The 22572-nt window shown below is 41.5% G+C and overlaps 2 protein-coding genes and 1 pseudogene across 3 annotated transcripts in view; 2 read left to right on the top strand and 1 right to left on the bottom strand.

Annotated features, from left to right (window-relative positions):
- Nucleotides 1-48: 48 nt before the first annotated feature.
- On the top strand, nucleotides 49-9642 carry LOC143300182 (uncharacterized). Of its 2 annotated transcripts, none has more exons than XM_076613741.1 (6): nucleotides 49-474; nucleotides 1856-1965; nucleotides 3404-4434; nucleotides 5101-5336; nucleotides 5767-6038; nucleotides 9510-9642. In XM_076613741.1, the coding sequence occupies exons 1-6, from the start codon at nucleotides 398-400 to the stop codon at nucleotides 9542-9544; spliced, it is 1761 nt and encodes a 586-aa protein (XP_076469856.1). In that variant the 5' UTR covers nucleotides 49-397; the 3' UTR covers nucleotides 9545-9642. The 2 variants fall into 2 exon arrangements, with proteins under 2 accessions (XP_076469856.1, XP_076469855.1); XM_076613740.1 differs by lacking the exon at nucleotides 9510-9642 and adding an exon at nucleotides 6235-6674.
- A 36-nt stretch (nucleotides 9643-9678) lies between these two features.
- On the top strand, nucleotides 9679-11871 carry LOC143300184 (uncharacterized; annotated as a pseudogene).
- A 124-nt stretch (nucleotides 11872-11995) lies between these two features.
- The window catches only part of LOC143300181 (translin-associated factor X-interacting protein 1-like), a 30872-nt gene continuing 20295 nt past the window's right edge, over nucleotides 11996-22572 (bottom strand). The window contains exons 13-16 of the mRNA XM_076613739.1: nucleotides 20713-20889; nucleotides 18406-18648; nucleotides 16801-16907; nucleotides 11996-14640 (exon numbers count right to left, since the gene is read on the bottom strand). Coding sequence (XP_076469854.1) covers nucleotides 14439-14640; nucleotides 16801-16907; nucleotides 18406-18648; nucleotides 20713-20889 — 729 coding nt within the window. The 3' untranslated portion in view covers nucleotides 11996-14438. The remainder of the gene's footprint in view (nucleotides 14641-16800; nucleotides 16908-18405; nucleotides 18649-20712; nucleotides 20890-22572) is intronic.

Below are 22572 nucleotides of genomic sequence, written 5' to 3'. Positions count from 1 at the left end.
TTTTCGTGTCTCCATAACCCACCAAACACTGACATGGGTTACAGGATCTTTAACGTGCATATTTGATCTTCTGCGTGCGTATACACACGAAGGGGGTTCAGGCACTAGCAGGTCTGCACATGTGTTGACCTGGGAGATCGGAAAAATCTCCACCCTTTACCCACCAGGCGCCGTTATCGTGATTCGAACCCGGGACCCTCAGATTGAAAGTCCAACGCTTAAACCACTCGGCTACTGCGCCCGTCAAATTTGTGCACAGCACATCAAACAGCACGATTAATCAGACAAATGCGGTTGATCAACGTCGGCTTCCAGTGCCACCAGTATCTGCAGCCAGCACAGAACAATCACAATGACCAGAAGTGAAAGTGGATGATTTATTTGGTTTATTTTAACCATGTATCAACATATAGCGTTGTGCACGCAGGTTGAATCTTCATTTTCGTTCGTGGGCTGCAACTCCCACGTTTACTCGTATGTACACAAGTGGGCTTTATGTGCATGACCGTTTTTACCCCGTCATGTAGGCAGCCATACTCCGTTTTCGGGGGGGTGCTTGCTGGGTTTGTTCTTGTTTCCATAACCCACCAAATGCTGACATGGATTACAGGATCTTTAACATGCATATTTGATCTTCTGCGTGTGTATACACAAAGGGCCGTTGTTCAGGCACTAGCAGGTCTACACATATGTTGACCTGGAAGATTGGAAAAATCTCCACCCTTTACCCACCAGGTGCCATTAACAAGATTCGAACCCTGTACCAACAGATTGTAAGTCCAACACTTTAACCACTCGGCTATTGTGCCCATCGCTGGTTGAATAAAAAGGCCTGTTATGTGAGTATGTGGTGGAAGCGAAAGTGGCTTAGGTTCTTCAATCATTGAAATCAAATATTTAAAAAATGTGACGAAAATGGTTAGGTGCTGACCATATTGTTTTTGCATTGCCCTTTAGAAATAATTTAAAGATGAACCATGTTATATGTAAGACTGGACTACTTGAGCAAAGTTACCATTAAATTTGATATATATATATATATGATAGTCAGTCGTGTCCGACTATGACCATTAGAACAGCAGAGGAGGCAACTGCTGTTCTGACTATTTGGGCTAGAATTTGATTATAGTGGAGAGTGTCTTGCCCAAGTTACATCCCCACTCTCTCAGCCAAGAGGGTTTTAGGACAGTCAGCGTTGGGATGGTTCCCAAAGGCCAACTAGCCCACAAGGCTGCAGCACTAAGGGCCAGTGCAATTTTGCCTCCTAGTTTGAGAATCATAGTCCTTCACAACAGACTAAGCTGTAAATTATTTCCCATTGACTGGAGAAACCATTGATAATACAGCTCTCACTTTGCTGTTGGCCCAAATGTAAAACTTATGTCAATCTGTGATAACTATTAAGTCGAGTGTTGGGCCAAAATTTGATAAGGTAGCAGTTAAAAGTAGTTAAAAATAATCAGCCATCAGACTCCAATCAGGGCTTCTGATATGCTTCCCTGATGCTTGAAAATGGAAAGCATACTTGGCACATTCATTGAGCACAGGTCCCTGGGATGTTTAGAAGAAGAAAAAAATCTACAATCAGAAGCCATGCCAGCAGCTTAGTAAGAATGTTGTCAGCAATGGAATACATGTTTATGGAAATCAGCCATAAAGGAAGAGCAGGAGCATAAATTAAAAAAAATTTTTTTTTTAAACCATTATCAACAAGAACATAATAGCAACAACAGCAGCAGCAATGAATAACAACACACACACACACACACACACACACACACACACACACACAGAGAGAAATAGGAATATGTGACAATAATGTTTTTCAGTGTGTGTGTTTGTTGTATGATTTCAGATGTTGTGACCAAATGGCGTACCCTGACCAGTTGGCGATATCGGAGGTGAAGATAGAGATTGATGTGGCTGAAGAAGCAGGACCACTGTGGATGACACAGGATCAAACCTGTAAGCAGCTCACTTTTTTTAAGACTGAAATTGAATCTTTAACCCATTCAGTGCCAGAGAATTTTGTATAAATATATATATATATATATGTGTGTGTGTGTGTGTGTGTGTGTAAAATAAGAAATAATAATAAATGATTTTTTTTAAAGTGCTCTCCCCCTTCCCAGGAAAATTTGAGATTTGGGGAAAATATTTAGAAATTTAAAAGTATTCTCGTACTAAAACCATAGCAGATACAGAAAGAAAGTAAACAATTTTGTGAAGGAAAATGAATATGGATTCTGAATGTGGGCTTTTTTCCCAAATATTTCGATTGCAGATAACTGTTCAGGCATTTCAAAATAAAGATAATAATTTTTATGCATTAAAAAAACAAAACATTTCCACCTGTGACATCAAAAAAAGAAAACAGACCAAATGCAGTTGAAAATAGAATGCAATCATCAGATTATAACTCTAAAAGAAATTAAATCAGGTTACAAGCTTTTGACAGCTCCTTTAGACATGTATTTGAAATACGGTCCAAACTGTGACAAATGTGGGTTCGGTCAAGATAGAAGTAAATTGTTTTCTCAGAGTCAGAAACTAAGCAGACATTGGTTTGGGTGTGTGGTGTTCAAGGAAGAGTGAATGAACAATACAACAATTTCCTTTCTTTTTCTTTTTTTCGACTTTAGGGTTTTTTTTATTGTTGACTCACTTGTGTAAACAAAGTGAGTCTATGTTTTAACCTGGTGTTCGGTTGTGTGTGTGTGTCCGTGTGTCTGTGTGTCCGTGGTAAACTTTAACATTGACATTTTCTCTGCAAATAATTTGTCAGTTGACACCAAAATTGGCATAAAAATAGGAAAAATTCAGTTCTTTCCAGTCATCTTGTTTAAAACAATATTGCACCTCTGGGATGGGCACAAAAAAAAAAAAAAAAAATGAAGCTTAATTATATGCAAACTGCATTTACTGTTATATTTATATTTTTTGTATTCTCTAAACTTGGCACTTTGATCTGATATTCTGACCCAACAACAAGAGCAGTCATTATTATCATTTTCTGTTCAAACAGGAACTTCTTTTGCTAAGCATGGAAATTTTATTTATTTTGCAAACGTTTTGGTGCAGATAGTATAAAAGGGAAATTACTCTGTAATTAATACTAGGGGACTTAATTCGAATCAGGTTAGGACTTTTTTTTTTTCTTTTTCTTTTTCTTTTTTTTTTTCTTTTTTTTTTAATGCGAAACTTTATAATAACAAATACAGAACACATTTTAACGATTAGATTTTTTTTTTTTAAGTGTATCACAAGTGAATCTTGAAGGCCTTGCCTCTCTTGTTGTTGTTTTGTTTGTTTCTTTTGGGGGTGGGGGGGGGTTGTGGTTTCCTTTTGTTTCATTTAACACTGACAAACAGCTGGTAACTGTCTGCTGTTTCGTGTTCCACAGATGACAGCTCTGAGATCCCTACCACCTCCGCCACACCCTGCGAGACAGACACTAGCAATCCATCCACTGTTATACAGACAGACAGTGACCCAGATATAAAAACTGAACCAACTGATCACAGTGCGACAGATGATACGTTTCACCACTTCAAGTTAGAAGGCGTGAAAGTGGACATCAAACATGAATCTGTCTCTTGTGTTGATTCACCTTCTTCATCAGGTAATCCACCAAACGCAGTGAATTCCCGACCTCCGAACCTTTGGAACAAGAGGTCAGAGGTGAACTTTGATTTCCAGACGGAACCAGTCAGAGCAAACATCAACATTGATATCAAGATTGAACCAGTCACAACAAACATCAACAGTGATGTCATCAAGACTGAACCAGTCACAACAATCATCAGCAGTGATGTCATCAAGACTGAACCAGTCATAACAAACACCAGCAGTGTTGTCATCAAGACCGAACCGGTCACAACAGTCATCATCAGTGATGTCATCAAGACTGAACCAGTCACAACAATCATCAGCAGTGATGTCATCAAGACTGAACCAGCCACAACAAACATCAACAGTGATCTCATCAAGACTGAACCAGTCATAACAAACACCAGCAGTGATGTCATCAAGACTGAACCAGTCACAACAATCATCAGCAGTGATGTCATCAAGACTGAACCAGTCACAACAATCATCAGCAGTGATGTCATCAAGACTGAACCAGCCACAACAAACATCAACAGTGATCTCATCAAGACTGAACCAGTCGTAACAAACACCAGCAGTGTTGTCATCAAGACTGAACCGGTCACAACAGTCATCACCAGTGATGTCATCAAGACTGAACCAGTCACAACAATCATCAGCAGTGATGTCATCAAGACTGAACCGGTCACAACAAACACCAGCAGTGATGTGCAGACTGAAGCAGTGACAGACGTGATGACAGTGGCACTGACAGGTAGTGCAGTCAGATCTGAGTCCACCGCCAGCAGGGATGAAGAGGACAACAGACCAGCAGGTGATAACCAGGTGGGTTAGAACTTTTGGTTTGGGATCCTGCAGATTTGTTTAACAAGAGATGCTGTAAGAAACAGTTAATCACACATACTTAAACGTGACCCACTAGTGCAGACTCCGGCAGGGGTCTGACGTTCCTGTCCTGTTCAAACTACTATCCGCCTACGCGGAGAAAACGAAAGTAGCTACGGGCGATAACCTCCCGGATGTAGGTAACCTCCCCATTGTCCCCCTGACTAGCACCCTAGTTCCTTTTCATCCTTTCCTTAACATTACATGTTTTCTCTAGAGCTGTGACTTCTGTCATTACTCAGATATATATATCTGCCTGTTTGAATGTTTGACCGAGTGCATGCTGCTGTTGTAATTTACAAAGTTGACATGAGATCTAATTTTCCAGATAGCTCCTGTTGATCTAAGAACTTGACACTCTTACCAGTGAACATCTTAAGAATGTTATTCTGTGACCATTTGTGGTGCATGTGCTTAGATTTTGATAAATGAAAATTCTCAGGAAATTCTTTGACTGTCATGTCAGGTCTGATTTAGCTTTAAGAATAAAACCTGTTCTTTCCACATAGTACAATTATACTCAAATAATAAGAAAGCAAGTGCGTGTTAAATGTGAGCCTTGAAAGTCTCACCGGAGATTAGAAAAGAGAGATTAACCACTTGCAGAAATTGCTGAAGCCAGGCAGCCTGCGCCGCAACACGCATTCATTATTCACGAGCTGCCTTTGCCCCGCCCAAACTAAAGGAAAGCGCGGCATTGAGTCACAGCGGAGAGAAGAAGCAATGTCGTCAAAAATGGACAAAAAGAAAAAAGACAACAGTGCCTGGTGTGCAGCCCCTAACTGCAGCCATTCCCGGAAAAAAGGATGGAAAATGTTTTGCTTCCCCAAGGATCCAGAAAGGTAACTTAAGGTGTTAATAGGATTGATTTTTGAGAAGGGATTTGTAGTGCATGTGTGCACACAGGCCAACGGTATTTCTGCTTTCGGTTTTGGTTTCTTGTTGCCTCTCCACTGTCAGTAAATCATATATTATCAGACTGCAAAGATCTTGGACTTTAGACCAGCAGAAATTAGCGATTTTGTTTTCAAAACAACGTGTGACTAGTTTTCAGAACAAGGAGGGTGGCATACTCCTGAAGGGGAATTCTGGGGTGCTCGATCTCTAAATTTGTAAGTGGAAGTGTATTGGGTCCGTGACTGCGGGAGGGGGTTGGGGGGTGGGGTGGAGGGCTCGTAATTATAGATAGATAGATAGAAACTGTGTGTTGTGTGTGTGTGTGAGAGAGAGAGAGAGAGAGAATTAAATTGAAATTTAAACTTATTTGTGCAGAAATCGACTGTGGGTGCAAAACTGCCGACGAGAAGATCTGCTTAGGAAAACAGCAGACCACGTGAAAAGAAACTGTTTTCTGTGTTCTGATCACTTTGAAGACAGACAGTTTAAGAATGCTGAAAAAAAGGAACTTGGCCTTAACTGGAAAGCCGTACCCACCCTCTTCAATGTTCCCAACTGCCCACAGCAAGTCACATTAAAAAGACGTTTGCCATCGCGAAACAAGGCAACTCCACCAAAGAAAGCAAGAAAGAAACCAAAGGAAACAGGTATCGTGAAATCATTAATTAGCACTTTTTTCGCACGCACCCCACCCCCCCTCTCCCTCCCACACTCACACACACATACAAACACACGAGAAAGAAAGAGAGAGAGACGGGAGAGAGAGACAGAGAGAGTGTGTGTGTTTATGGGGGATGTCTTGTATTGCATGAACCTGACCTCAAATGTTCTTACTGTTTTCAGCATCCGTCATCGCAGCATCAGCATCACCCATGGATCAGCATGATTTGGCCTTTGATACAACAGTGCCAACGACAGTTTCTGCCTTTGAAGGGACCTTGGTAACTCCATCTGTATTACCATCGCAAGGGTTGTCACTGCCAGTAGCAACATCCACCCCATCACAGCCCTTTAACTGCCCTTCAGGATCCAGCTTGTCACAACCAAAAGTTACCTGCTCTGACCCAGCGAAAGTTTCTGCTTCATCCCTCCCCAGGACAGTCAGCGTTCCAGTCTCAATACTTATGTCATCACCTGTCAAGTCTCGCAGACGACCTTTGGTCATATCACCAGAAAAAAGAGCTTTGAGGAAAAAGGTAAAAACTCTTCAACAGAAGTATCGACGATTGAGTATGAGGCTGGAACTGCAGACTATGAAACAGGCGGACCTGAAGAAAAACTAGGTAGTACTTGCTGAACAGAAAATTCAACTTATTTCAGAGTTGACAGCGATCCTGCCCCCTTCTACATTGCAGTTTGTAGCTACTCAGATTCGAATGGCATCCAGGAAACCAAAGGGTCACCGGTGGTCATCATCTGAAAAGGCTTTGGCTCTATCACTGCTTCATTCAAGCCCCAAAGCCTACAGATTGCTACGCAGGATTCTCAGTCTTCCATCACTAACAACCTTGAGGCGCGCCATGCAGAGAATCGAGATTTTCCCTGGGTTTAATGACAACATTTTGGAAGCCCTGAAAAGGAAGGTCTCGCATTCAGAAAAAGCAAAACTGTGCGTCATTGTCTTCGATGAAATGTCGCTGAAGGAGGGCCTCTCTTACAATCGGGAAAAAGATTATGTAGAGGGTTTGGAGGACTATGGAAACCAGAGAACAATGTATGCTGCCAATCATGTGACGGTTTTCATGGTTCGTGGTCTTGTCGAACCATGGAAGCAGCCAGTCAGATACTTTATATCAACTGGACCCATCAATGGCAACCTGCTCAAGTCTCTGCTCACACGTTGTTTGGACAAAGTGACAGATTTAGGTTTGCATGTCAAGGCAATTGTGTGTGATCAGGGCTCCAACAACAGGAAAGCACTGAATGGACTTGGTGTTTTGGAAGGGCACCCATACTTTATGCATCGCGAAAACAAAATTTTTGCCATGTATGACCCCCCTCACCTTCTTAAGAGCATGAGGAACAACCTGCACACGACTGGCTTTACAAAGGATGGTAAAAACATCGAATGGGGATACATCCGCCAGTTTTACTTCCTTGACGCTCAGAACAGTGTGCGCATGGCCCCAAAGTTGACAGAAAAGCACATCAGTCTGCCCGCTTTTGCGAAGCTGAAAGTGAGCTATGCCACCCAGGTGATGTCGCACACTGTGGCTGCTGGCATTTCAACTATGGTAACGCTGAAAGCTCTGGACCAGGATGCCATTGAAACTGCACTCTTCGTCGAACACATGGACAAGCTTTTCAACACTTTTAACAGCAGAAACATTAAGCATTCACAGAGTATGCGCCATGCTTTCAGCGAGACCTCGGGCCATAAAGAGTTCCTCAGAGATGCCCTGAAATGGTTTGAATCTCTTCAGTCAGGACGTCATAAACATCTGCCCTGCCTATCCGGATGGAAAATGACCATCAATTCCATGCTTCAGCTGTGGGAGGACCTGCACGACAATTACCAACTAAAGTTCCTACTCACAAGCAGACTGAACCAAGACTGCATTGAAAATCTTTTTTCTGTCATCAGGGGGAAAGGTGGTCATGTTGACAATCCAGACCCCAGGCAGTTCCGTCTTTTTCTTCGGCAAGTCATGGTGGATGCCATCCTGCTGCAGAGTAAGGCTAGCAACTGCCAGGAAGATGGGGACCAGTTCCTGTTAAATCTGGAGTCCATTGCCAGAGCTGAAGCAGCACCACTGCAGGATATTCCTCTCCCTCTGCAGTACCAGACAGGAGATCATGCAGCTCTTCTAAATCTGGCGTTCTGCTTCCCGAGAGAAGAACTAAACATCAAGGAGCAGAATGTATTAACTTATGTGTCAGGGTACATTGCAAAAAAAAATACAGGGCAAAGTTTGTAAGGAGTGCAACAGGCTCCTAACAGGATCTCTGCAAGGGACAGAGAAAGAAATCTTTCTGAAGGAAAAACAGTTTGTAGACCAGGGACTTGTTATTCCAAGCACATTTCTTGTATCCAAGGTGGAAAAACTGGAAGCAACATTTAAGAAATCTGCCGAACAGTTACTGAACATGGACAGATGTCGGGCAAGACTGGTGCTTCGAATGGAGAAGGATTTTGATGACCGTGACCTAACATGCCCTGCTGGACAATGTGATTCTATGCCTGATTTTGTCCTGCAGCTGTTTGTGACAATCCGCATTTATTTCATCCTCAAAGACAACAACAAGCGATTTGCGTCAATGTCTGGGCGACAGAACAGAAAACTTTTGAAACTGACTCACCACTAGAATTTTTATGTTGTCTTCTGTTTCCATCTAGACTTCATCTCCTAGAGTGCTGTAGGAACCTGTTTTTGGAATTCATCACTTACAGTGCCACAACAGCGTTCAGTTTTTTTCCCTGTCTGTTTAACTGATAGGGACACAAAATTACTGTCCTTTTTCTTCTCAGCCACGCACATGCACATGTTAGAAAAGAGACAGCTGAATATGTTTTTTTTTTTTGTTTTTGTTTTTTTTTTTTTTGTTTTTTTTAAGAAATGGTGATGTAAACCAGAAAGTGTGAAGAAAAAGTAGCGTTACGAAAACGCAGTTCAATAATTTATAACTGTCTCTCTCATGTGCAACATTGCGCTGGGGGGGGGGGGGGGGGGAGTTGGTGGGGGGGGGGGGGGGAGCTGCTTTATTTTCTTTTTATATTATCTACATTCAAGCAGATGCAACAGCGAATCTTACTACACGTGGGAAATTCCAGGCATAACTTAACTTTCGCTTTACTGCAGCTGAACCGTCAGAACCGACTTTTTTCCTTCAGGTGGGGAAGGAGAGGGTGATTTACCCCCACCCTTCCGCACTGCGTGTGTGCCCCAAAACGGCTTCAGCACTGTTATAGACAGTAAGAAGGGGCCTGCCGCAAGTGGTTTATCTCTCTTTTCTAATCTCCGGTCTCACTCTTTTAATGTCTTATTTGTTTTTGTTGTTTTAAACTTTTATCCCCCTTTGAGCACACTGCACTTGATGTTTACTTCTTTTTATTGGTGTATTTGTTGTGTTTGTCTTACTGCTGGCAGTAGTTGTCATTCTTGGTATTTTCATTTCAGAAGCAAGGAACGTTTCATACTTCAGCCACTACTGAAACAACACTTCAGCTGTTAGCGTCTGAAGCAATCAGAACTCCTCTTATCAAGTCTACCAACACTTCTGGGTCACTGCTGTCCCTTAACAAAAGTCACACATGTCAGCGTTGTTCTGCTTCCTTTGTGCTGTTCAACAGTTTGAAAGTACATGTGATGCATATTCATGGTGAGAAACTGCATGCTGTGTTACCTGCATCCTCCACACCTGGTGATTGTGATGCTGGTAACTACAGCAGCGTGAACGTGGGAAATGTCTGTGACCATGATGGCAGGAAAACTGCACAGAGAAAACCTGACAAAGCTGACAGTAACATTGGTAAGGAAGCTGTGGAGAAAAAGAGCAGGCAGCATGTGTGTGATGTGTGCAGTAAGGCTTTTACTCAGGCTGGTAAACTGAACAGACACAAGTTGGTTCACACTGGTCATAAACCATTTGTGTGCGATGTATGCAGTAAGGCTTTTGCTAAAACTGACGTCTTGAAGAGACACAAGGTGATTCATACTGGTCATAAACCATTTGTGTGTGATGTATGCAGTAAGGCTTTTACACAAACTTACGACTTGAAGAGACACAAGTTGATTCATACTCGTCATAAACCATTTGTGTGTGATGTGTGTAGTAAGGTTTTTACTCAGGCTGGTAAACTGAAGAGACACAAGTTGGTTCATACTGGTCATAAACCATTTGTGTGTGATGTATGCAATAAGGCTTTTGCTAAAACTGATGTCTTGAAGAGACACAAGTTGATTCATACTGGTCATAAACCATTTGTGTGTGATGTATGCAGTAAGGCTTTTACTAAAATTTACGACTTGAAGAGACACAAGTTGATTCATGCTCGTCATAAACCATTTGTGTGTGATGTGTGCAGTAAGGCTTTTACTGTGGTTGGTAGCTTGGAGAGACATAAGTTAGCTCATACTGGTCATAAACCATTTGTGTGTGATATATGCAGTAAGGCTTTTGCTCAGTCTGGTGGCTTGAAGCAACACAAGTTGATTCATACCAATCATAAAGCATTTGTGTGCAACATGTGCAGTAAGGCTTTTACTTTGTCTAGTAACCTGAAGAAACACAAGTTGGTTCATACTGGTCATAAGCCATTTGTGTGTGACGTGTGCAGTAAGGCTTTTACTCAGTCTGGTAGCTTGAAGAGACACAAGTTGGTTCATACTGGTCGTAAACCATTTGTGTGTGACGTGTGCAATAAGGCTTTTACTCAGTCTGGAAGCTTGAAGCAGCACAGGAGAATCCATACAGGGTGAAAACCTTACACCTGTCAACACTGTTCTGCAGCTTTCATCTTGTCATATTCTTTGAAGAGACACATTGAGAAATTACACCAGTGAAATTTTACACAGTACACATACACATACACACAAACAAATCCATGCAGACACATGCACACACACATACAGATGTTATTTTCAGTGAACGTGTTTACTTTCAAATAGTTTTATTTTCACAAAAATTTGTCCCATGTATCTGAAACACAATCACGCCATAAAAACTACACATCAAACAAAAATATTTACAAACTGTTACAAAACAAAAACGTTCAACATCTAACTATATTCCCAAATAAAAACATTTCTGTGGAAAGCCACAGCAGAATAGTCGCAATTAAACTTACAAGAATGAGGTCAGGTCAGTTATGCACACTGAGAATGAAGACTCCATCAAAAGATTGCTTTGATACCAGTAATACTGAGAAAAAGAACATTGAAATAATACCAGCAGTTGTATATGGAAAATAGAGATCCAACATTATTGCAACATTGTTGTTTTTTCCAAAAGTATGACAAAGACGCAACAAAATTAATTTACTTCAGAAAGGCCACAACCTGAAATATGTAGAGAAAGGTATAAAAAAAAATTTAAAAGACAGTTAATAAACACAAAACATATCTTCAAAATGCACAAGATTTGAATAAACCAATACTGTTAGTGAAAGTCAACAATTTGAGCAAATATGACTTAGAGATTCATTCATAAAGGAAATGTTCCTTTTATCACAGAAATACATCAAACAAAATACATCACAATGGAAAATATCTGTTTGGCATACCCCATGTTTACGGACAATGAATAAATAAAAGTGCTTCTTTTGATCAAAAGACATCATGTCAAAACATGGAATGTGTTCATGGTTTACAAAATGTGTAGGTACATTGGAACTGATGTGTTGATGATTACATATTGTTCTGCTTATATTATTTTGATGTTGACTGATCAAAGTTTAGAGCAGTATTCTATCTTCACTTCCCCATGTACAAATTCTATTCAGTTCTGTAAACTTTTGTCTGAATGGAAATTGTTGGGGGGGGGAAAAAAACCAACAACAACACAGTTCAGCATACAGGAATATGAAATGAGGTATACATTTGTGAGACAGATCAAATAATAATGGGGAAAAAATGATACATAGGCTCCTTCTGACACTTATGTCCTCATTGAATGGCATCATGAAATATGATCATATCTTGAGACATATCTTAAAATGTATGCAATGAAAAAAAAATAGAGTATTGCTTTAACGTCTTGATTTTTTTTTTTTTTTTTTTTTTAAATAAATACTGTATTAAAATCTTGATTTTTAATCACATCAACTGTTTATCTCTGCTTTAAAAAGTAAGAAGAGAGAGAAACACCAATGTTGCTACTCCCCTCTGTTCTCTCACAAGCACTTTAGAAGTTTGATTTGATAATTTTACCCATCAAGGGGCATGGAAGATAAAAATAAATAAATAAATAAATAAATCAGGATGGCAACAGTATTATCACAAAGTTGCATGCACAGAACACAAGCTCATTTCCAACTGTGCTTATGACATTTCCATTCCATTTGTCTCAAAGACGCCTTTCCTTCCCCAAACCAATACAAAGTAATTTACTTGAGCTAGACGTCATCAGAATTTAAAGAAATGTATACTGCCTGTTATGCTTCATACATTGTCGAGGACTGGCCTGCCCAAGATTTGCTCCTTTATCCATCATGCGCATTGACTCACTCAGTACGGCCAGTCCTCTCTTCTCCTCTACACAGACCCCTTGGATGTCCAGTGGGTGTCTGAATGACCCAACCTTTAGCTTCCGTCATCAGAATTGTGGTATTCTTTGTCAACATTCACCTCTTCAGTATAAGACCTTCCGTTTGCAATATTTTGATGATGGTAATTGGGGTGAAACGCTGTTAACGTTGTCTCTTTCGCCATTCGTATGGAGAGAGTTAAAGAAAAACTGTTAACTATCATCCTTTCAAGGTTCTATGACTGATGAATATTGCTTGTTGAGAATAATACACCAGTAAAAAAAAAAAAAAAAAAAGACAAAGAAATATCAAACCCATGCACAAAACTGAAGGCAAACCAAGAACATTTTCAATAGGAAAACACCAATAAAACTTTTTTTTTTAACTTTTAAAAAGGAAAGGGAATTCTTGTCTGTAAGTTATACCCTGTAAGAAAGACAGTGAACGCAAAACCACCTTCACAAGGAAAGATCATTCACAAAAGGTAATGTCTCCTCAAAACGCAGTGCCCACTAATTTCTGGTCACCCACCAGTATGTCTTCAACATGATTTCTGGGCAGAGTTTATGAATATTGTCATCGGGGCTAGCATCAGACAAAAATAAAATTGATTGTCTTCAGAGCAAAAACGGATAAACAAATGAATCAATCAATAAATAAGAATAAAACATAACATATTTTGAAAGAACAGACATCAGTCATATCTTCCCATATCTGTTAATAAGATAAAAATTTTAAAAAAATGATCATACATACCATGACAGATGTAGACAGATGTATAGATTTTAGTCAATTTCTGACAAATGACAGGTCTGCCATTTTGGCAACAGGTCATCCAACCATTTCAGTCACCATTTTCTTTTGCTTCCTACAAAGGGTCAGTGATGATGCACACTGTCACAAAATTTGTTTTACAAAAGAGTAAATGAAACAAACGACACATCGCTGTCAATTATTTCTGTGAACAAGAGAGATAAAAGCAACACACACTGGTGCAAAATCTCTTTTTGGAAAAAAATACAACAATTAAAAGATATTTTTCAACAGTTGTTTCAATACAGAGATATCTCAAATGAAGAAAAAAGCCAATCACCTGCGAACAAATTAAACGAATGCACAAATTAATCAAAACGAGTCTAGTATAGCCATCCAAGAATGGACATATCATGATCCGAATTTCATTGGCATTTACAATACCACCCAAAACCCAGAATATATAAAATTCAAAAGAATGAACACAAAACCAAGACAAAACAAGAAACAAGAAGATATCACTCCGCATTTATAAAGCATCAGGATCAGTCCACTTTGTCCTCTTGCCGAGCAAGGCCCCAGAGACGCCAACCCCAGTCCAGTGTTTGAAGGAACAATCAGGAAATTTGGGAGGAACATTTTGAACTTGGTAAGAACACTCAGACTCCAAGCCACATCAGCAAACGTACATTTTATCTACAAGGCATACAAACACTTGGGCCTACCTGAAACACGGTGTAACTGCTATGATTAAGCTGATTGGTCCAGTCAATGCTGTTTCAATGTAAACACGCACTGACTAGCTGAGCATTAAGTGAGACCAAAGTTAGAAGTGACTGCCCTGGCCTCGTGATCGTTAGGTCCAGATCATCTGGGCAATGTTACAACAGGAAAACATCTGACCATGCTAACTAGTCAAAAATGAACTTGGAACAATTTTGACGATGGCATAACGTTGGAACAAACTGCGATTGAGCATAATAAAATGCAGCGAAATTGTAACCGTAGGCATCTCTGAGTCCCTAACGCAGAAGAAGAAGAATACAATCTAACTCTTGACGGCAATATCTCCTCAATCTATCTTCCCCCCTCTGACAGCAATCTCCTCTCAGTCTTTCTTTCCCCCTCGTCTGAGGCCTCCGTTCTGAAGCCTCTCCACCACCCTGGAGACATCCAGGGGCTGGGCCTCAGCCAGGCCCTCAGGGGAGTCAACGCCAAACGTCCACATGACGTACCACTCCAGATCCTGGGGGTCTATGGCCTGATCAGCTGCCATCACTGCCTGCCTCATCTCCTCCACCGTCACCTGGCTGCAACAGGCAGTGAAGGTTAAAAAAAAAATGGTTAACTCATTCTACTCCAGGTACGAATTAACTCATACCATGATTACTTCCCCTGTGGACCGGGTACAAGAATTTTGTTTATTCTTGCTTGGTACATTTCACATTCTAAAATGAACCGTTTATGAATTCCGGAAGCATGAAAATGAAGAAGCTTTGTTTAACTGATTAAATCAACAATTCTCCATCAATTTCACCGTTTTAGTGAACCATCCTGTTTTTTTCTGCAGTGGTCTAGGGGAGTTGTAGCAGGCATGTAGCTGTTGGGGTAGAATGAGTTAATGTGAAAGGTCCCCATTGCCTGTTATGGCCTCTTGGGGCAGAGAGTTCGTATCCACTGTATAAGGCTGGGCTTAGGACTTCAAACTTTTTCCATGTCCACATGAAGAGTAAAACTTTCCTTGAATGCACGCAGAAAAATGATCCTCTCGTTCCACTCTTTTAACCTTTCCAGGAACCCATTCACACACATGCATAAACCATTTCCAATTTCTCAAATCCAATTTCTCTCAACCTCTTATTCTCTTTCCCTCTCTCTTTTCTTCTTCTTCTTCTTCTGCATCAGACCTCTCTCTTTTTACGTTCATTCATCCCTCCAATCTCCTAGAGAGAAGCATGATCAAATCCTGATGAGCCAGTTCAGAGAGCGATGGATAAACATACACCAAGCTGGATCGGAGGAGGATGCCCTCTGGACATATTTTAACAGAGCACAGCAAGTCACTTCTCTTCCAGCAGAACTGGACTTCTTCTTCTTCTGCGTTCCCTCGTACGCACACAAGTGGGCTTTTACGTGTATGACCGTTTTTACCCCGCCATGTAGGCAGCCATACTCCGTTTTCGGGGGTGTGCATGCTGGGTATGTTCTTGTTTCCATAACCCACCGAACGCTGACATGGATTACAGGATCTTTAACATGCGTATTGGATCTTCTGCTTGCATATACACACGAAAGGGGTTCAGGCACTAGCAGGTCTGCACATATGTTGACCTGGGAGATCGTAAAAATCTCCACCCTTTACCCACCAGGCGCCGTCACCGTGATTCGAACCCGGGACCCTCAGACTGACAGTCCAACGCTTTAACCACTCGGCTATTGCGCCCGTCCAGCAGAACTGGACACTGTAGGCTCCTTTCCCACCTCTACAGACTGAGACTGTCCCCTACTGATGAACTGCCCATGTGGCATGGGTTTGCAGACACCAGAGGATTTGCTGCAGTTCTGCCCAGCTTTTGGTGCGCTGAGGAGGTAAACCTGGCCCCGTGTGGTGGAACTCCGCGGGAAACTCTGGGGACCACCTGCTGTACTGCAGAGGGGAACGCAGAAGATCGACTGATTGATTGATATAGATACTTATACAGTGCCTATCCTCAGTCAGAGACCAAGTTCTAAATGCTTTACAAACACAGGTCATTTGCGCAACAGGCTGCCAACTTGGGCAGAGCCAATTGAGAGCTGCCTTTGGGCGCTCGTCAGCCGTTTCCTGTGTCATTCAGTCAGGTTTCAGTCATGCACACACACACACTCACACAGATATGTAAGTTTTTACATGTATAACCATTTATTACCCTATGTAGACAGCCATACTCCCTTTTGGGGTGTATTTTCAGAGACCAAGCTCTAAGCGCTTTACAAACATGGGGTCATTTTCACAACAGGCTGCCTACCCGGGTAGAGCCAACTGACGGCTGCCACTGGGCGCTCATCATTCGTTTCCTATGTCTTTCAATCAGATTTCAGGCATGCACACATACACACTCAGACAGACATGAAACACTTTACGTGTATAACCGTTTTGCTTATTCACGGCGCCATGTAGGCAGCCATACTCCATTTTCTGAGGTGTGCATGCTCGGTATGTTCTTGTTCCGTACCCCATCGAACGCTGACATGGATTACAGGATCTTTAACATGCGTATTTGATCTTCTGTGTGTGTATACACACGAAGGGGTTTCAGGCACTAAGCAGGTCTGCACATATGTTGACCTGGGAGATCGGAAAATAATCTCCACCCTTTACCCACTAGGCGCCGTAACCGAGATTCGAACCTGGGATTGTCAGACTGAAAGGCCAACGCTTTAACCATTCGGCTACTGCGGTTGAAGAAGAAGAAGAATTCCGCACTCACCTGGCATCCCCCAGCTGCTGTTTGATGTCAGCAATGTACTTCTCCTTCTGCTGCTGGGCCCACCTCTTCACCTCGTTCAGGAACGGACCTGTCTTCCCTTCATCGTCCTTCACAGGCAACAAACGCATAAGGTAAGGTAAGGTAAGGTATGGTAAGGTAAAGTCGTTCAGGAACGGACCCGTCTTCCCTTCATCGTCCTTCACAGGCAACAAAAACAAAAGGTAAGGTAAGGTAAGGTAAGGTAAGGTCATTCAGGAATGGACCCGTCTTCCCTTCATCATCCTTCACAGGAAACAAACGCATAAGGTAAGGTAAGGTAAGGTAAGGTAAGGTAAAGTCATTCAGGAACGGAACCGTCTTCCCTTCATCATCCTTCACAGGCAACAAACGCATAAGGTAAGGTAAGGTAAGGTAAGGTAAGGTAAGGTAAGGTATGGTATGGTATGGTATGGTAAGGTAAGGTCGTTCAGGAACAGACCTATCTTCCCTTCATCATCCTTCACAGGCAACAAAAACAAAAGGTAAAGTAAGGTAAGGTAAGGTAAGGTCGTTCAGGAACAGACACATCTTCCCTTCATCATCCTTCACAGGCAACAAAAACAAAAAATAAGGTAAGGTAAGGTAAGGTAAGGTAAGGTAAGGTAAAGTCATTCAGGAATGGACCTGTCTTCCCCTCTTCGTCTTTCACAGGCAACAAAAACAAAAAATAAGGTAAGGTAAGGTATGGTAAAGTCATTCAGGAATGGACCTGTCTTCCCTTCTTCATCTTTCACAGGCAACAAAAACAAAAGGTACTGTAAGGTAAGGTAAGGTAAGGTAAGGTAAGGTAAAGTCATTCAGGAACGGACCCGTCTTCCCTTCATCATCCTTCACAAGCAACAAACACATAAGGTCAGGTCAGGTCAGGTCAGGTCAGGTAAAGTAAGATAAGGTAAGGTCGTTCAGGAATGGACCTGTCTTGCCATCATCATCCTTCACAGGCAACAAATACATAAGGCAAGGTAAGGTAAGGTAAGGTAAGGTAAGAGAGCTGTTTTGTCTGCAGTCTTCCATATAAATACTATCTACCAGTACCATTTTCATTGTTGTTATCATAACATAGGGAGTTTGCACCATATAAGTACTCTCATCATAAGATAATGTGTGGTAAGGTAAGGCATAACTTTAATGTCTGCAAATTCACAGAAAATTTGTCTTTTGGCTCCAGTAACATGCAAACATCACACGTATGTTAAAGCACAATCACATTCTGAAACACGAACACCCCTTCCATTAACACACGCAGACGCTTACGCTTTTCATCACTCCCCATCCTACTTTCATTTTCTCCATCAAGGACACGACACAAGACCAGGTAAGATAAGATAAGATATGATGAGATGAGGTGAGGTAAGACGAGGTAAGGCAAGGAAAGATATGATAATTCACAGGAATTTGTCTTCTGGTGCGAGTACACACAAACATCATCACACATACTGAAGCACACAATCACATGCAGACGCTAACACTTTTCATCAAACGGCATCCTACTTTCACTCTGCCCCCATCAAAGGACACACCCCCCCCTCCTTCCCTTCCCACTACCCCACACAAACACATACACACCTCAGTGAACAGGTTCTTGTAATCCACTTCCTGCATGTCCTTCTCCTCCAGCTCAGTCTCGGCGGCCTGAACGACCGCCGCCAACGCTTCGTCGTCAATGCTCAGCAGGGCTGACGCCAGGGTGGATCGGAAGAGTTCCCGATCCAGTTTACCCAGGTTCCCTTGCTCCACGTCGGCCTTCGTGAGCTCCGTCAGAAGGGTGTGCATCATCCGCAGCTGCTCGTGGTAGATTTCCTCGTCAGCCTGCAAGGAGCATGATGGCGCTTTCTTTAATGCTAATTCTTTTTCTTCTTCTTCTTCATCTTCTTTGAACATAGGCTGCAACTCCCACGTACACTCGTATGTACACGAGTTGGTTTTTACAGTTTTTAACCACACTATGTATGCAGCCATACTCTGTTTTCGGGGAGTGTGCATGCTGGGTAAGTTCTTGTTTCCACAACCCACCAAACGCTGACATGGATTACAGGATCTTTAACATACGTATTTGATTTTCTGCTTGTGTATATACATGAAGGGGGTTCAGGCACAAGCAGATCTGTATATACATCAACCTGGGAGATCAGAAAAAATCTCCACCCTTTACACACCAGGCCTTTAACCAGATTCAAACCCGGGACCCTCTGATTGAAAGTCCGCTTTCACCACTCCGCTACTGTTTTTTTTTCAGGGGAGGTGGGTGGTGAGGGGGTATGGGGGAGGGTAGGGAGGGGCAGCTGAACAGTTGTCATGTAAGTGGTTTCTTTAAAATGTTCTCTATTTCATTAGGGATGCTTGAACACTTTTCGTGTCAGCAGTTTCTTTAATGGAGATGTTCTCAGTTTTGTAAGCTGTTTAAAGACTTTTCATGTATGCGGTTTCTTTAAAATGTTCTCTGTTTTATTACGGGTTTTGAAAAAAAATTCTCATGTAAGAAGTTCTTTTTGAATGTTCTCTATCTTATATGGGACATTTGAACGCTTTTCACAAGTCGTTTCTGCAAAGTGCTATCTATTTTATCATATGAGTGGTTTCTTTTAAATGTTCTCTACTTCACTGTGGACGTTTACAACCTTTTCATGGCAACATTCTAAATTGCCCTCCAAATATTTATACCCTTCATGTATGAGTGCCCCTGAAATCTTTTTTTGTCTGCTTGTTTTCAAAGATCAAAGAGAGGGAAAGGATTTATGTTATAAAATACTTTTCTTCTTTGTTGCATTATTTTTCTGCAAATGTGCATGCGCTTATTTGTGTGAGCACCAGTGTGGATGGATGAATGTGGGCTTGCCTGTGTACGACTCAGGAAATGAAGCAGAGAGAGGGAGTGCTCTTTTGTGTGTGTGTGTGTGTGTGTGTGTGTGTGTGTGTGTGTGTGTGTGTGTGTGTGTGTGTGTGTGCGTGCGTGTGTGCGTGCGTGCGTGCGTGTGTGTGTGCAAGTTTGTGTAATCATGGTCGTGTATGTGTGTGACTCTGTGTGTGTGTGTGTGTGTATGTGCGTGTGTGCATGTTTCTGTGTGTGTGTCTGTGTGTGACAAGAATCAAGAACATTTTACTCCTTTTTTTTGGGGGGGGGGGGGGGGGGCATGGAGGATATCAAGTAACAGAACTGATATTTCACACCAAAACTTTAAAAGCAAACAACATTCAAAACATATAAAACTGATGACAAAAACATATATATATAAACAGTGGCTGTACATGCATGTATCTGAATGCATGTGCGTTTGTGTAAGTGACACACACGATCAATGCACCCAAGCTTGCACGCACACACACACACACACACACACACACACACACAAACAAATCATTAACAACATCCACCAGAACTGAACATCCTCGACACATCACCACTGACCCCTGACCTCTTCCACGAGAACATTCCAGAAGAGAATGGTGGCTTGACAGACGCAACAGCCAAGTGGTACTGTACACTACGACGGGCGCAATAGCCAAGTGGTTAAAGCGTTGGACTTTTACTCTGAGGGTCCCGGGTTCGAATCTCGGTAACAGTGCCTGGTTGGTAAAGGGTGGAGATTTTTCCGATCTCCCCGAATTCCGATATGTGCAGACCAGCTAGTGCCTGAACCCCCTTCGCGTGTATACGCACACAGAAGATCAAATATGCACGTTAAATAACCTGTAATCCATGTCAGTGTTCGGTGGGTTATGGAGACACGAAAATGCCCAGCATGCATGAACCACAACAGAGTCATTGGCAAGTCGATGTTGGTAATGTAACGGAAAGCAGAAGAAGAATAAGTCAACAACAACATCCACTTCCCCGACACATCACTGCCGACCCCTGACCCCCGAGCCCCTGACCTCTTCCACGAGGACGTTCCAGAAGAGGTTGATGGCGTCGTCTTGGGCGGCATAGCGCTGACAGGCGTCGTCCAGGTTGTAGGCCCACTCCGCGACCATCTGGGGCGTTGGGAAGCGCCGCTGGAGGTAGGTGTGCAGGAAGTCGCCCATCTTCGTCCGCACCTCGTCGTCTGGTTTCTGAAACAATGATGACGGTGATGATGATGATGTTGAAAATAATGATAACAACAACAAAACTAATAATAATAATTATTATAATTACACCTCGTCGTCTGGTTTCTGAAACAATGATGACGGTGATGATGATGATGTTGAAAATAATGATAACAACGACAAAATTAATAATAATAATTATTATAATTACACCTCGTCGTCCAGTTTCTGAAACAATGATGACGGTGATGATGATGATGTTGAAAATAATGATAACAACGACAAAATTAATAATAATTATTATTATAATTACACCTCGTCATCCGGTTTCTGAAACAATGATGACGGTGATGATGATGATGTTGAAAATAATGATAACAACAACAAAACTAATAATAAAATTATTATAATTATACCTCGTCATCCAGTTTCTGAAACAATGATGACGGTGATGATGATGATGTTGAAAATAATGATAACAACAACAAAACTAATAATAATAATTATTTTAATTACACCTCGTCGTCTGGTTTCTGAAACAATGATGACGGTGATGATGATGGTGTTGAAAATAATGATAACAACAACAAAACTAATAACAATAATAATTATGCTATTACTGCTACTACAACAACAACTACTACTACTAATAATAATAATAATGATTATTATTATTATAGCAATAATAATGATTATGATGATGATGATAATGATGACAATAATGATAACAACAATGACAAAATTAATAATAATGATAATGATGATGATGTTGATGATACTACAAATAATAATGATAACAAAAGCAACAATAAAAATTATAATAATACAAATAAAATCCTACTACTACTATTATTACTACTACTACCAGCACAACTACTACTGCTAATGATGATGATGATGATGATGATGATGATGATGATGATGATGATGATGATGATGATGATGATCATCATCATCATCATCATCATCATCATCATCATCATCATCATCATCATCATCATCATCATCATCATTTAATTCACATAGTGCTTTCCATGTACAACATGCTCAATGTTGCTCTGCAATTTTTCTTCTTCTTTTTTCAGCAGCAGATGTCGTGTGGTGAATATTGATCGATCCACACACAAACACACACACACACACACACACACACACACACACGCAAATCACACCTAACACAACACTCATCATACAAATCATACCTCACAATACCTAAATGGTGCAATCTAATACCACAACACTTTCAACCACTGGACATGGAAAGGGAACAGAAATCACTGAATCACGAAGAAAGGGCAAATTAAGCAGTCTGTTGTTGTTCTTTCTGTCTTCCGTCTCCTTCTCCTTCTTCTTTAACTTACTCCATACGAACGGCGAAAAAGACGACGTTAACAGCGTTTCACCCCAATTACCATCATCAAAATATTGCAAGAGGAAGGCTCTTATACTGAAGAGGTGAATGTTGACAAAGAATACCACAATTCTTACGACGGAAGCTAAAGGTTGGGTCATTCAGACACCCACTGGACATCCGAGGGATCTGTGTAGAGGAGAAGAGAGGACTGGCCGTACTGAGTGAGTTAACTCACTCCGGACAGTGGAACACTATAGGTTCCTGACATAAGGAAGTGTTCCAGACGACGGAAGGCTATAGCGGTTTCAACAATTAAAATTTTGTCCACATTTTTCCTCATGGGATAGCATAAC

Source organism: Babylonia areolata, chromosome 26 (assembly GCF_041734735.1).
Source record: "Babylonia areolata isolate BAREFJ2019XMU chromosome 26, ASM4173473v1, whole genome shotgun sequence".
NCBI lineage: Eukaryota > Metazoa > Mollusca > Gastropoda > Neogastropoda > Buccinidae > Babylonia > Babylonia areolata.
The sequence above is the reverse complement of the archived record's forward strand: the minus strand, read 5'-3'. Positions and strand labels throughout refer to the sequence as shown.

What these genes read in the sequence shown, in the direction of transcription:
- LOC143300182 (XM_076613740.1), top strand. Translation starts at nt 398, where the DNA reads ATGTATCAACATATAGCGTTGTGCACGCAGGTTGAATCTTCATTTTCG. An exon ending in GATGACACAGGATCAAACCT is followed by an intron (nt 1,966 to 3,403) that starts GTAAGCAGCTCA and finishes CGTGTTCCACAG; the next exon opens with ATGACAGCTCTGAGATCCCT. An exon ending in AAAGAAACCAAAGGAAACAG is followed by an intron (nt 6,039 to 6,234) that starts GTATCGTGAAAT and finishes TACTGTTTTCAG; the next exon opens with CATCCGTCATCGCAGCATCA.